At 39.7% G+C, this 15,694-nt stretch overlaps 1 protein-coding gene across 6 annotated transcripts in view; it reads right to left on the reverse strand.

Moving 5' to 3' along the window:
* The window catches only part of LOC120519123 (pleckstrin homology domain-containing family G member 3), a 182,570-nt gene that overhangs the window by 59,429 nt on the left and 107,447 nt on the right, over positions 1 to 15,694 (reverse strand). For 2 of the 6 annotated variants that reach the window (XM_039742238.1, XM_039742237.1), the window contains exon 1: positions 12,223 to 12,430. The exons of 2 other annotated variants lie outside the window; for them this stretch is intronic. In XM_039742238.1, the coding sequence (XP_039598172.1) occupies positions 12,223 to 12,364 (142 nt within the window). In that variant the 5' untranslated portion in view covers positions 12,365 to 12,430. Of the gene's footprint in view, positions 1 to 12,222; positions 12,433 to 15,694 lie in introns of those variants that run through there. 2 more of the 6 variants (XM_039742233.1, XM_039742234.1) reach the window with 2 other exon arrangements.

Consider the following 15,694-nt stretch of genomic DNA (forward strand, 5'->3'; position numbering starts at 1 on the left):
AAATCAGAAAGGAAAATCACGATGATAATCTTAAAAAAATCAGGTTTAACAACAAAGTCAGTCAGTCAGTGTCCAACTCGCTATATCCTAACACAGGGTCATGGGGGTCTACTGGAGCCAATCCCAGCTAGCACAGGGCGCAAGGCATGAACAAACCCCAGGCAGGGTGCCAGCCCACTGCAGGGCACACACATACCCACCCACACACCAAGCACACACTCGGGACAATTTAGGATCAACAATGCGCTTAACCTGTATGTCTTTGGACTGTGGGAGGAAACCCCCGTAGACAAGGGGAGAACATGCAAACTCCACGCAGGAAGGACCTGGGAAGCAAACCCAGGTCTCCTTACTGCAAGGCAGCGGCGCTACCACTGTGCCACCGTGCTGCCCCTAAAAACAAAGTAGCATATGTTATTACTTGGTACATTCTAATAGAACTTTACCAAACTTAGTTGTTTCATTTTTATGTTGGCACCAAAGCAAAGAAACTGGGAAATGACAGCTTGATTAATCAAGATAGATAGATAGATAGATGTGAAAGGCACTATATAATAGATAGATAGATAGATAGATAGATAGATAGATAGATAGATAGATAGATAGATAGATAGATAGATAGATACTTTATTAATCCCAAGGGAAAATTCACATCATTAATAAAGTATCTATCTATCTATCTATCTATCTATCTAGCCTGATTAATCAAGCTGGCTAGGAGTCCAATTAAAAACAGAAGCTGGGTGGAACAACTTGGTGTCCACAAGAATGAGTTGGAGAGCCATGGATTTAAAATATATCACATGTAAAATACCTAAAAATGGTGAAATAGTTTCAGAGGATAAAGAGAGATAAAAGGAGCATCTATCTATATTTAAGCCTTCTAAGGAGGGGACTTGCTTGCAGAAGCAAGCTATTTAAGAAATATAACACTTCACTTTCTAGTTACGTAACCCATCAAAAATATCAGGCGCTTTTGAAATTCTGCTAGCTGCTATCAGGCTTACCTGAGCAACATAAGCTCTTCAGCATGTCCTTGGTCATCCTCAGAAGGCACCCTCTTTACATGCCCAACCCTCCTTAAGGAGCTCTTCTAGATCTGGTAAGGGTACACTCAAAGGCTCTCCTGCATACAACACCACACAACAAGAGGGAGAGAAGGAACAAACCCTCCATAGTTACCACCCAGAGCGTCCAGGGACCTACTTCTGAAGCCAGATGTGAGGGTGCCCACTCAGTCAGGCAGGTACCACAGAATCTCTGATAGCGGTCATGTACATTTACTAGCCACAAGGTGATCAGTTGGGGTCATCTGTGATACTTGACGGGCAGCAGTCATGGTTGGGACTAATCCAGACCCAGAATACGGCAAAATTAAGACATCATTCTATAAATCTGAATATGGCCATAACTACAAGTTTTATATGATCAGTCAGGGAAACAAAAACAGAATGAAAAGACTGGGGGGAAAAAAAAAAAAACACTGAAAATTAAGTCAGCTACAACCTATGATTGCATCCAAACCATGTTAAAAATATTTGATTAGATTAGATAATGAATATTAACATTGCCGAATATGCATGAAACAAAACTGAATAAACAGTTCTTGTGCTAGACATGATTTACAACCAATTCAGGAAGTAAAAATCTTTACCTTTATACTCTGTGTAGTTCAGACCGGATGGAAAAAAAAGCAAAGGGCCATAAATAATTAAAAAGCGTGGAACACCTTTACAACAATCAATGAGAAAATATGCTCAGGTAAAAATAAAACACAAAAGTTCAGTGCACTTTTGCTTTGGGCTATGTACACAACATGAAAGCAACTTCCTCAAACTTTTAGGCCGTGTAAACAGTTTAGACAAGATTCCAGATTTAAAAAGAGATAAATACGATATGATTTCCTTCAAACAAAGAAGAACACCTCTTGAAAAATGTCAAGGAGACCATCTCCTTCACTCCCTTTTGAGAACACATCTAAATGCCTGTTCGTAATAGCAGATGGTGTACGTTGTTCCACAAGGGTTAAATACATAGCAGGTCCTAAAAAAAAAAAAAAAAGGTCTAGGGCAAAATCCATAACAACTGCATTTGTGAAACATGATGAGCTCATCAGCGCAGTACAAGCCATACCAGTCTGCTAATACGAATGACTAATTTCTGTGTTCAGTTAAAACATCTCAGAAGTCTTGCTTAATAGAAAGGACATTCGACTCCCACAGCACTCCTTCACAAACACAGAGAGTCAGATAAGAATGTCAGTAAAACAGATTACTGATGAAAATTACCTCAATTATTTAGTATCTAATAGCCAAGGGAGGAGAATTTAGCAATACTTAAGTTACCTATGAATTTCTACTAATTTGTAAAGGGGAGAAACGCAACACTTGACTTGGAAATGTCTTAAAGAGGAACAAGTATATAATTTGTAATTACATTCTGCCTGTCAATTTAATGTGGTGGGAAAAAAAATACACTTTGAAATCACCTTTAATTTTCACTTAAATAAAAAAAGGGAAAAAAAAAAAAGACAACTCTAACAAAAGATAAATGCTACTAAAAAGAACAAATTTCCCCCTTGGGACAAATAAAGTTCTACCTATCTATCTATAACGTGTTACTTTTACAATTCTATCATCCTTTATGGGCAACGGGAATCCTCATCGTAATATACTTGTGGCACTCGTGTATGTGGGCAATACACAAACAAAATTAGCACACCACCGACTTATATATTGACTTTTAAAGACATCTGTGTATGAATAATCACACCCCGCGTAACAATTCACCAATTAGAGAAAAGAAAAAAAAAAAATTATACATGTGATTACTTTAAGGTCATCTAAGTAACACGACACAAACCATTATACACCTGCAGCTATGCACAGAATTTGTGCTGCAAAGTCCACCTTTGGTTACAAAGTGTGATCGACTCCAGAGTGAACGGAGCAACTGATCTCACATTTCAGGTTGACCAACAAATATAACGACCAACTAAAAATAAAATATTAACTTAAAATTTCCTAAGGCACGGTTTTTTAATAAAACGTGTATACATTTCCATAAGCTTTTCCCTTAATGGTGACTTCCTTCAAGCCAACAAGCCAGTTGAATTTCTATCTGTTTCACTTTCTCACTTCATTGTCAGAATGTATGTGCAGTGATGGCTGCCTGCAGCAGGTGAAATAACTGAACAATAAAGAACAAGTCACTAATTAACAACATCTCAGGGAATTACCTTGTAAAGCGATATTCAGTCCATATTTAAACTGTCATACTTGAACGTTTTATTAGTAACTGAACGATTAAACAAACATGGAGTTTCCAAAGGTCGGCGTGTTAGAGACTCTGTAGCTAACACTGCTGCCTTACAGATTAGGGGGTTCAGGTTTAAATCCCAGCTTGGCTGCTGTCTGTTAGATGTCTGCATGTTGCCACTATGGTACTCAAATTTGTCCCCCACATTCCAAACAGACCCAATAAAAACGATTGTTTTAGAAGTGGACTGGCAGTTCAAAATCAAGATCCCTTTATTGCCACTGCACAGTAAGATGAAAAATAATTTGGAACAAGACTATAGATGTCTTAGATAAAAGTATATGTGTAGAAAATAAACTAAGTAAACAAACTATGAGAAGAACAGTTACTATTAACATTTCCAAAAAAACACAGAGTAAAAGTAAAGATAAACATGTAAACATAAATAGAGGAATAATCAATGAAGTCACAGTGAGAATTACAGCCAATGCAATGGGCACGAGTTCCACGTGGGTCAGGTATAATAAGTGTGTGACTATGTGTGATTGACGCAGAAGTTCAGTGGTGGTTTCCGTTATAGGAGGGGGCAGTGATTGCTGTGCATTTGGTGTAAAAGCTTTTCTTCAGCCTGGTAGTGCGGGCATGCAGGGCTCAAAGTGCCACCCAGAGGGCAGAGAACTAAAAATGCTACAGCCAGGGTGGGCTGGATCTCTACAAATGTTCTTTGCTTTTCTGCTGCGGTGTATAAGCCAGACTCTCGACAGCATAGTAAAAATGCCATCAGTCATTTCAAACAAAATGGAGGAATTCTATTTATGAAAGCAAAGATTTGGGAGAAAGTTTTTTTCTTCCTTTTGAGAAATAAGAGAGAGGAGTAGAAAATTATCAGTTAAAATTAGAACCACAAATAATGCCAAGAGTTGCATTGTATATAATTTGTCTTAGAACAGGATTATTCTTTTTCTACTGCTTACTATATTAAAACGTAAAACAAAAAATAACAACAGAGATAAACCGACTTATAAAGTTTGTTGTTGTCAATGCCATAGGTACTGTCAATCCATTTTCAAACACGAGGATCCATTCATCCATTTTCATACACACTTATCTAGAGTAACGCTGTGGGAAATTGAAGCCTCTCTCAGGAAGCAGTTTTCTCGCGGTTGACTTGAACTCTCTTAACAGGTCTACTAGGTGTGCAATGGCAACTGTCATGATGACATTATCTGAACAGGAGAGTTGCTAATGACAGTATTCTCAGTCTATCTAGCAAGTACTTCCTTCTTAATCTGGAGTTCAGCTACTTGTAACTTATCAGAAACATCAACACAAAGTGGCGTGAACTGAACCCTTCACCTTGTACTTTTACTCTATAAACTCAGCCGCCATACAGTACCCTCCCACTTTGTATTAAATACCGTTTCAGAGCAGTAGATTTACATATTGCGCCATTTAAAATGCTTTATTTTTCGACTTGATGACAGCATTTCTCATTTTCTCACATACACACTGAGTGTAAAGGTCCTGAGCTAAAACGTAACACTGTAATTCTTAAAGATTTAAGTTAAATTTCTCAAAGGAAAACATTTTTAAAGTAATGTTTCTATGCATATTAACAATTCTACTGTAAATTTTAAAATGTATCTAATTACTCATATGTTTCAAGAAAGGCATCACTTAAGGCCACAGTTCAAAATGCTTAACTACTAATTAGAATTCTGGATATTTATAGAAAGCCTGGCTTCCAGTTTAGCTTACAAGAGGATTTGAATACTTAAACATAATACCTTCAGGGACATATTGAAGTCATGTTCTTTAAAGGGGTCTTCAAGAAGCATTAAATAAATACTCAGAAAGGACATTTTGTTTACATTTTTTAATGAAGTGCACATTTTCACTCAAGAATTCCATATGACAAGTAAAATGACAAGAGGTTTTAAAATATTACCCTTTAAAAAAATGTTGATGTACTTAACACCATACGTACTTTGAATCAGAATCCCAGGCTAATTGTGAATTTCCCCTTGAGATTAATAAAGTATCTATCTATCTATCTATCTATCTAATTAATGGAAAACCTCAATTTTCATTTTCTGGATTTCATCTCAGCCGATTTAATACAGAATTAACATCCTTTTCAAACACACGTGCGCAATCATTTCAAGTAGGTTCTTAAAAATGTATATTGTGACAGATGGGGGCGCTCTCGTTCCCTTGAACCCCTGTCCTCGACTCCAGACACCAGGTAAAAGTCCAATATTTGACTTTATTTAAATGCCACAGTGCACAAATCACCCTCTCCTCCACTATATTCATAAATCAACAATAACTACAATAATAAATCACAAATAAAATCCTCCAACTCCCAGACGCGTTGCCACCCTTCCACCCAGCTCAGCTCGCCATCTGGGAGCTCCCACAGTCCTTTTATATATCCTGACCCGGAAGTGTTCCCAATCCCCAGTCCATGTGATCTTGTATCACTTCCGGGTCAGGTAAAAAAAGTCCTTTTCTTCACCCCGGAAGCACGTCATTCCCCTTGTCCATGTGTGCTTCCGGGACGTAGGGAAAATACCCGTTGTTCCTCCCTGCAGCGTCCCCTAGTGGCCCCCATGGCATCCAACAGGGCTGTGTATAAAAACTGCAATGTCCATGATGCCCTGCTGGTCTTCGGGGAACCTCCATACTGCAGGGAGGGCTCCACCTGGCGGCTTGGGGGTATTGGCCGGGATACATAGCCGGCCATACACCACAATATACATATACACATATACATACATACATACAGTACAAACACACATACATACACTAACTGCGTAACTCAGCTAAGATGAGTTGAAATCTAAGAAATCAATGTAGACTTCAGCGCTAATGTTTGCAGTGCACCATGCAATGCATGTGCCTCTCTTATATACCAATTGGTATGGGATTTGTCAAAGCAGTGTGATCGTTCCCCCCTCACACTATGCAACTCTTCAATTCCACCCGGGGGGGGGTAAACGTTAACATTATACAATATTTTTGTTTGTTATACCTGCATTTTTATCACTTTTTAATTTAATATTGTTCTTTATCAGTATGCTGCTGCTGGAGTATGTGAATTTCCCCTTGGGAATAATAAAGTATCTATCTGTCTGTCTATCTGATGTTTGTGATATTGGCCATCCATTGGTATTACAAATGCAATACACATTTTATTACTAAAAATGTTTGTGATACGCCATCTATTGGAATGACAGAGACATAGCAACTAGACAGACAACACAGACACTTATCTCTTTATTAAGGTGGATACATAAACACACACATTATACCCTCACCTACAGTGAATTCAGTTCATGTTGACAGGCAGAATAATTTACAAGGCAGGAGCCAGCTTTGGACAGTGCACCAGTCTATTATAGTGTCTATGCACTATTGATAGATAAGTACTAAAATTTTCATTTTGGCATTAATACCAGCTTTTGGGCTTCAGTACTGGTATCAAAATGGTTCAGAAGCAAATAAGGGCTAACTCCATACCCCCTCCTACTTACTCCAGCTTCCCTTTTGTGCTGCACAATTGCACGCCACCATAGAGCATCAATCTGTTGTGCTGCATTACTTAACACATCAGAAGTCCTGACTAAGCCAAAGTATTTGGGGAGCTGGAGAGTGGGGAAGGGGGCTACCCCACAGAAGTTCCGGTCACATCAAAGCACTACGAGAGAGAGAGTGTAGAGTTCCGATCATTTCAAAGCAATAAAGGGGGCAAAGGTGCCATTGAAATCCCAAATGAATGGGGTTGGAGGTGCTCCCGTGAGGTCTCGATCGCACTGAACTCTGTAGTTTCGTTTCATCAGGTCTACAAAGTGAATGTTTTTCCACATCTACACTGGTGAGTGTCGATGGTAAGTTGGGGGTTATGATGTTGAGAGTAAAACTGATGTTTACTTCTGGTACCAAAAATCCTGTAACACTGGTGTTGTCCTCTTTTAAAATTTAGTTTTTTCGGTCTGGCATATACAGCGCAACCCTAGTAAACATGCACACACCTGAACAAGGCCTATTTAGAATTGCCAAATACTTTAGGCTGCATGTCTTTGGTGATGTGGGACAAAATGAAGAAAACCCAGTGCAAACATATGTAAGAACATGCAACTTCAACTTGAACTGGGATGCTTGATCTGTAAAACAGGAGTGCTAACTACTGCAACTGCTGTGGGAGAGCATGTGCTTCTCAAAAGTGAGGTCTTGGGTGTAATCCCGAGCTTCTCCAGTACTTATAGTCATGGCTGAAATTATTGGCACCCCTGGAATTTTCCCAGAAAATGCACCATTTCTCCCAGAAAATTGTTGCAATTCCAAATGTTTTGGTATACACATGTTTATTTCCTTTATGTGCATTGGAACAATACAAAAAACAGAGAAACAAGGGCAAATCTGACATCATGTCACACAGAAACTCAAAAACCGGGCTGGACAAAATTAGTGGCACCCTCAACTTAATATTTGGTTGCACGCCCTTTGGAAAAAATAACTGAATCAAGCGCTTCCTATAACCATCAACAAGCTTGTTACTTCTCTCAAATGGAATTTCCAACCACTCTTCTTTTGGAAACTGCTCAAGGTCTCTCAGATTTGAAGGGCGCCTTCTCCCAACAGCAATTTTGAGATCTCTCCATAAGTGTTCAATCGGGTTTAGATCCGGACTCATTGCTGGCCACTTCAGAACTCTCCAGCGCTTTGTCTTCAACCATTTCTGGGTGCTTTTAGAGGTATGTTTGGGGTCATTGTCCTGCTGGAACACCCATGACCTCTGATGCAGACCCAGCTTTCTGACACTGGGCCCTACATTGCGCCCCAATATCTTTTGGTAGTCTTCAGATTTCATGATGCCTTGCACACAGTCAAGGCATCCAGTGCCAGAGGCAGCAAAACATCTTAGAACCTCCACCATGTTAGACTGTAGGTACTGTGTTTTTCTTTTCTTCGTAGGCCTCATTCCGTTTTCTGTAAACAGTAGAATGATGAGCTTTACCAAAAAGCTCTACCTTGGTCTCATCTGTCCACAAGACGTTCGCCCAGAAGGATTTTGGCTTCCTCAAGTACATTTTGGCAAACTCCAGTCTGGCTTTTTTGTGTTTCTGTGTCAGCAGTGGGGTCCTCCTGGCTCTCCTGCTGTAGCGTTTCATTTCGTTCAGATGTCAACGGATAGTTCGAGCTGACACTGTTGCACCCTGAGTCTGCAGAACAGCTTGAATATGTTTTGAAGTTGATTGGGCTGTTTATCCACCATTCAGACTATCCTTCGTTGCAGTCTTTTATCAGTTTTTCTCTTCCGTCCACATCCAGGGAGATTAGCTACAGTGCCATGTGTTGTGAACTTCGTGATTATTTTGCGCACTGTGGACAAAGGAACATGAAGATCTCTGGAGATGGACTTGTAGCCTTTGGTAATATTTTTCCACAATTTTTGTTCTCAAGTCCTCAGACAATTCTCTGCTCTTCTTTCTGTTCTCCATGCTTAGTGTGGCACACTCAGACACACAACAGAAAGGCTGAGTCAACTTGTCTGCATTTTAACTGGCTTCAGGTGTGATTGCTATATTGCCAGCACCTGTTTCTTGCCACAGGTGAGTTCAAACGAGCATCATATGCTTGAAATAAAACGACTTACCCACAAGTTTGAAAAGGTGCCAATAATTTGAAAAGGTGCCAATAATTTTGGAGTTCTGTGTGACATGATGTCAAATTTGGTTGTTTCAATGCACATAAAGGAAATAAACACGTGTATACCAAAACATTTATAATTGCAACAATTTTCTGGGAGAAATGGTGCATTGTCTGGGAAAATTCCAGGGGTGCCGATAATTTCAGCCATGACTGTACCTGGTCAGGTTTGTTGATAATTTGTTTTCTCTTGATTTGTCATTGATGGTGTGGCAGTAGGGGGCGCTAGTGCTCCCTTGAACCCTCAGGGATGACTCCAAACACCAGGTAAAAGTCCAAGACTTTTTATTTTTGTTCACAGTGCACCAAGCACCTTCCACACTACTCATATATCAATAAACTAACACAATAACCACTCCTCCTCGCCCAGACACTTTGCTCCTCTCCCACCCAGCATAGCTCGTTGTCTGGAGTTAGGCACTGCCCTTTTATAGCCCCTGACCCGGAGGTGTTTCTGTCCCAACAATCCACAGTTCCTTTTTCCTTCCGGGTTCAGGGCAAACAGTCCTGTTCTTCACCCCGGGAGCACGTCATTTCTTCCCGTCACGTGACCGTGACGTACTCCCGGGTTATAGGGCACACAAGGGCCCATGAGCCCTCCTACAGCGACTCCCGGTGGTACCCAAGGTATCCAGCAGGGCTGTGTAAAAACACTACATAGTCCATAAGGCCCTGCTGGAACTCGGGGCACAATCCTGCTGTCGGGAGAGCTCCTCCTGGTGGCCTGGGGGTGCGGACCGGCATGGGAAGCCGGCAGTCCTCCACAATGGAAAGTACTAAATGGCATTGCTCATAGAGTGCACTTCGGTAGCACATAATGTTTACTGTTGCTGGTCAACTTGAATCATATCGACATGGAAATAAGACACTTGGGAATCCTCTGCCGTCATCATGTTATTCTCAAAAGCATCTCTTCTAAAAGTTTTGCAGCAAAACTTTTAGAACAGGAAAACGCCTACAGTAGGTCAAGTCACAGTGGCCCTGTCTTCTTTATATAAACAGTTTGTCTTAAACAAATTAACACTTGCCGCTCTTTTCCTGTGCATACCCGAGGTCTCCTTCGATCATGGCATGGTGCCGTACACTAACTGGCACAAGACCGACCAAGGTTATGAGGTTTCATACCTTTACATTGTAGTGGACCTCTCAAACTTTGTTCTGCCATTGACTTGAATGAACTTTGGCATTCAGTTATTTTAGCAACCGCTTAATGTCAATTTATTGACAAGCTAAATCACACACACTGCAATATCGCTTACTTTTACACATGTGTGAATACTTAAAATTATTTTTCTTGGGTGTGCATCAGTTCCAGTCAGCAATACATAGACTTTAGGGTATATAAACATTTTCTTATAGAAAACAAGACTAATATTAATTCAGTATTTCATAAAAATGTAACATGTAAGATCTGCAACCTTGAATATACGGAGGGAGATTTTTAAAAATGCTTACGATTAGCAGTTTCCTAGAGAATGTTTAACTATGATAAACTGCTTTTCCATTAGTACAATTTCCTTTAATGTAAAATATTTCCTATTTGGTGTTTCTTACCAAAGATCCTTGGCTCACTGCCATACCCTTTTGTAGAGGGTACCAGGTTTAAAGGGAAAAATAAATTGAAGAAAATGAAAACTAATATTTATACTTGTGCTACCATTTTTTTTTTTTTAAAATAGGGGACTAGGCAATTTTCAGCCAGTACAAATATATATGCTGTGGTATATTGGACTGGTAACAGAACTTCAAGAATCAAAAAGATAGTTAGAAAGGCTGGCTCAGTTACAGGACAAAGTCTGGACGCAGCGGTGGAGGAAAGGATGAAGATGAAACTGATGGCCATTATAAACAATGCTGCACAAAGTGGGTCTCAGACAGACTAGCAACGAGCAATGTCAATAAAACCTACAGAGGCTCATTTAACCATTAATACGCCTTAAAAATGCTTCACTGGGACCGCTCTCTTATCTTTAGCCAAGTTTGAAGTTTTCTTCTTTATTTTAATTCTTGTGTATATTTGAGGAGGGTGGTTGTTGTTTGTTAAAATATTTCTTGAGCTTCTGTAAAAATCAAAGTTTCTCTCTTGGGACACATAAACTACTATCTATACAAAAGGCTCCCTCAGTACAGAATACATCAACATATCAAATCATTTACACAAGTTACATAAATATATGTTAATGCGTAGAAAAATAAAGTCATGTACCACGTCCATTTGAGCCTTCTTGGCTCTTTATGCAACCAGTACCCCTTTAAACACATGAATGAGAACTTCTATGTGCCCACATGAAATGGCAGTCAAGAAATGTTTCCCTCTTTCATCAATAAAAATAGTAATTGTGCACATTACCTTCTGCTTCATGCTTCCATACATGCACAGTGCAGTATTTTGGATTCTTTACGCCAAGGTTATCATACAAGTACACTGTCACACATCTGTACAGGGCATACCTACAATAACTCAAAAAGATTATGAATGTATGGCAACCAGTGCAGAGAATCCTAATGCCACAAAAGCAAGTGTTTGAAATTCTTGCAAATCCGATGAAAGTTCTACATGGAACATTTTAGACTGTGATCTACAGGTTCCACGGGTCAAATTGGCGACAGTCTCAAGTAAAACCATGTTCTACAGGCACACTTGCATCCCCTCAAGTAACAAATCACAGCCATAAGTGGCAAACCTCTCAGTATAACAAGGGCTGTAAAGATTCACAAACACCAACAAAGTAAAATTCATTCATAACTTCACCCTGTAATACGTAAAACTCACAACAAATTAAATGCCCAATATATTTACTGTATCTAGCATTTGACCATCAATGTATTAAATAAAATACTTTGAGTAAATTGCATAGTGTGGTATAGGATATGCCTCACTAAAATATAAATGTGTAGTATTTTTATTATTAAAAACAATATTTCTTTAAAAAATGGTAGAGAAGAGAGCAAAATTAGTTAATATTAATAAGCTTCAAGAGACCATGAACACAAAAGTTCAGCCCTTTGATGACATTTGAGAGCAATGGAATAAAGAAAAAGTCTCGCATGTATTTCTTTAAGCACAAATGTAACAAATCAACTTTTGAGACACAAACATTTGCATTAAATTACTTACAATGACATGTACGTTTATAGGCAACCATTTCAAGGCACTACATGTTCGTTATCTCTTTAGAAGATTAATACGGTTTAACTCTGCTGAAAGCACCCAATCACCTTAATCACCCAAAACCATCTGAAAGTACTCACCCAACCACTTGGAAATCCTTTTGTTGAAATTATTCATAATACTCCCATCCTCCCAAATATTCTTTACCACGGCTATCTCAACTGACCCTGGTTTAAAACTGAAAGGCCATGCTTTTTCTTCAGTTTTGTTCTGAGCATTCATGGCTCTGGGACTCGGGGCAGAAAAGCCTATAAAAACTGAATCATTGTGTTCAACAGCCCAAGTTCCGCATTCAAGCAGTGTCTGTCAAGACTGTACAACTACAGCTGCGGAAGTAGATGATGTCACAGGTGAGACTGGGTGGGAGGTGTGTTGTCATTTGGTTTCTTTTTACAGCCATTTAAAAAAAAAAAATGGAAAACATACAATCAGTGTCTTAGACTGTCTAGAAACCCCCCACATGCTGATCCTGATCAGCAAGGATAAAGCAGGTAAGGAATGTAAAACACGAATAAACTTTTCTATGGCAGCAGCCAGGAACCAACTCCTCACTAAAAGTACATTTCAATCCTCATTTTTATGACGCAGGACTAATTTCCCCGTGAACTGCATAGGCAAAGTGAATGAAAGGCGTACAAAACATGTACAAACAAGACAAAGGGTAAGAAAGCTGGTTTACTTGTTGATGCTGTGCCTTACAAGAAAATGGAACCGCCAGTCAGAATAGGTTATTATGCGCAATTTACTGGCCTGTGGCACAGAGCCTACAGTACAAACGTGAGTAAGATGCCACCGAGTAGGCGGTGGGGCTCAAACTCTCACCCCATAAAACTAGGTGTATCAGAATCACCGCAGTCACAGGGTGAGCAACCACTGCTGGCTTGGATTATGCATTCCCAGGTGTACGTACCGTATGTATGCATCTACATAAGCTACAGGTTTACCTGTTCTGCTAAATAAAAAAGATATGATATGTAATCAATCACCTTTAAGGTACTACACTGTAAACATTTCACATTACAAAGGAAAACTCCAAGATATGGTATAATATTTCACTGTTGCACAAAACAGATCATTAATGTTTACATTTCTATTTTCTCACCTTTCATTTATGAAGAAAATGTCCATCCATCCATCCATTTTCAAACCAGCTGAATCCGAATACAGGGTCACGGGGGTCTGCTGGAGCCAATCCTAGCCAACACAGGGCACAAGGCAGGAACCAATCCTGGGCAGGGTGCCAACCCACCGCAGGACACACACAAACACACCCACACACCAAGCACACACTAGGGCCAATGTAGAATCGCCAATCCACCTAACCTGCATGTCTTTGGATAGTGGGAGGAAACCGGAGCACCCGGAGGAAACCCACGCAGACACGGGGAGAACATGCAAACTCCACGCAGGGAGGACCCGGGAAGCGAACCCGGGTCTCCTAACTGCGAGGCAGCAGCGCTACCACTGCGCCACCGTGCCGCCCTGAAGAAAATGTGGTGATGTAAAATAAACAAAAATTAGATGTCAAAATCAAGGTGAAATAAAACACAAAAGATGTATCAATCTGTCACTGTGAGAGGATGACAAACCTTACTCAAAACGAGAAGGGAGGGGAGTTTATATCATGTAGCCATCTGCTCCAAGTTCTTTAACAGGCTTTGACATGCGGGATTGTGAGATAAGGAGACAGCTAGGGCCTTTAGCTTAGCACATCACAAATGGAAAGGGAAACTATTTTCCAACTACTACAAGAAAACAACAGGAGCTCCGCACTCTCTGATTAGAGTTGCACTAAACCTAAAACAGGTGAGAAGCTGGAGAGCACAACAGTATTATAAACTACAAGAATGAACCAGAAGATAATACAATTATACCTGTATGACAAACAGCAGGTGACATTCAAATTATTTGTTCACTCTTCTTTCATACTTGTAGTATAAGCAGTTTATTGGATTTTAGCATTGTGCTTTGCTGACGTGTTTTCTCATCGCTTTATCCCAGTTACTACTGGATGACAAAAAGGAGAACATGCACCATAACATCAAGATTTCCACTTTTTATTTCCAGAGGTAACTTCAAACTCTAGGCATTTAAAGACAAAATATTATGGTCACGTTGTGCTATTGTCCCGTTGTCAGCTCCTTAGGGTGCGCTTCAAGAAAATGGGTTACTGATAATACACCTTTAAGGGGGAGGTCACAACACGGACAGGACGATTGATGCTGAAGACTTTTAACTGGTAAAGAAGTGGGGGGTGTTGGGAGAGAGACATCGTGCCGTGGAGTAAGGAGAAGCAACGAGGCAGCACCAAGAATACACCTGCTGGACGAAGTTTTTTTTTCCTCACTTGGCGATACAAGGGAGACGCATCTCTGAAGACAGACATTTTTGGTTTTGCCGGGGCAATCGACTCTTTGGACCAGTAGGACAGAACTTTTTTTTTGTTATCGGCTCGGTTTGGCCGGCATACTCCGTGAGGCTTCCACTTTACATCTTGAGGAGGAACTGTAAGGACAGTAAACCAATTTGGGAAACCGGTTTATCTTAGGTGAGAACACCTCACCCCCCTAATCTGTGAAAGGTTATTTTTGATTCTATGTTAAGTACTTGTTTGGTTTTTCTGTCTAAATGTAAATATATATGTACAGATTTTTTTTCTCTTCTTCATCGTGGTAATGCTTATTGTCTGATGCTGATCTGGAGCATGTGGTGAGGGGTCATATATAAGGACGAACGTTGGTCACGTTACCCGAAAGATTTTTAATAGCAAACTGCTTTTCCCTAGCGGTTTTCTGATCATGCAGCAACCTGTGGTGGTGGTACAACTTAGATAGAAATTAAATATCTACTACAAAATATATAAAAAAAAAAATTATATATATATTTTTTTAATGACTCTTATTTTTGACTCTGAGGTTGCTAAAATATAAAAGTGCATTACAAATAAAATTTATTATTTATTATTAAAAAGCATAGAAACAGGCAGGCTCAATTAAAACAAGGAAAAACATTTTTCCAGTAACACATCTGGTATATAATCTTTTTTTGTATGACATATAATTAGTGGCTCCTATGTTATGACAAATGTGTTCGGAGATTTTTCAGGTAAGCACGACAGCGGTTTCGAGGTGAGGTAGTTATTCTCACTAATTATGTTGATGTGCTGCGTATTGATTACACATGTAACAATAATGACACTAATAAATGTCATCATCAGTCACATCTAAGTCTCCACCTCAGCAAGAAATGGGGTGGCGAGTCAAAACAACCAACTTTAAGGTACATCAACACCTTTAGGGACAACAACCACCCTGGAGCATTTCACACATTAACACTCACACAAATGTTTACATTTCCCAAAAGCTGCAGCTCAGGTAATGTGGTGACACAATGAATAAATGTTGGGAACTGACCCAGTGGTCTTGGTTTATTGCCCAGATCTTTAGTCAGTAAGCCGGACTACCCATCTGTTACTTTGATAAACTTGAGGTCTCAAATAAACATTTGACACAACTCATTTGTTGCTCATTTTTAATACAAAGACAATCAATT

Source organism: Polypterus senegalus, chromosome 18, assembly GCF_016835505.1.
Source record: "Polypterus senegalus isolate Bchr_013 chromosome 18, ASM1683550v1, whole genome shotgun sequence".
Classification (NCBI taxonomy): domain Eukaryota; kingdom Metazoa; phylum Chordata; class Cladistia; order Polypteriformes; family Polypteridae; genus Polypterus; species Polypterus senegalus.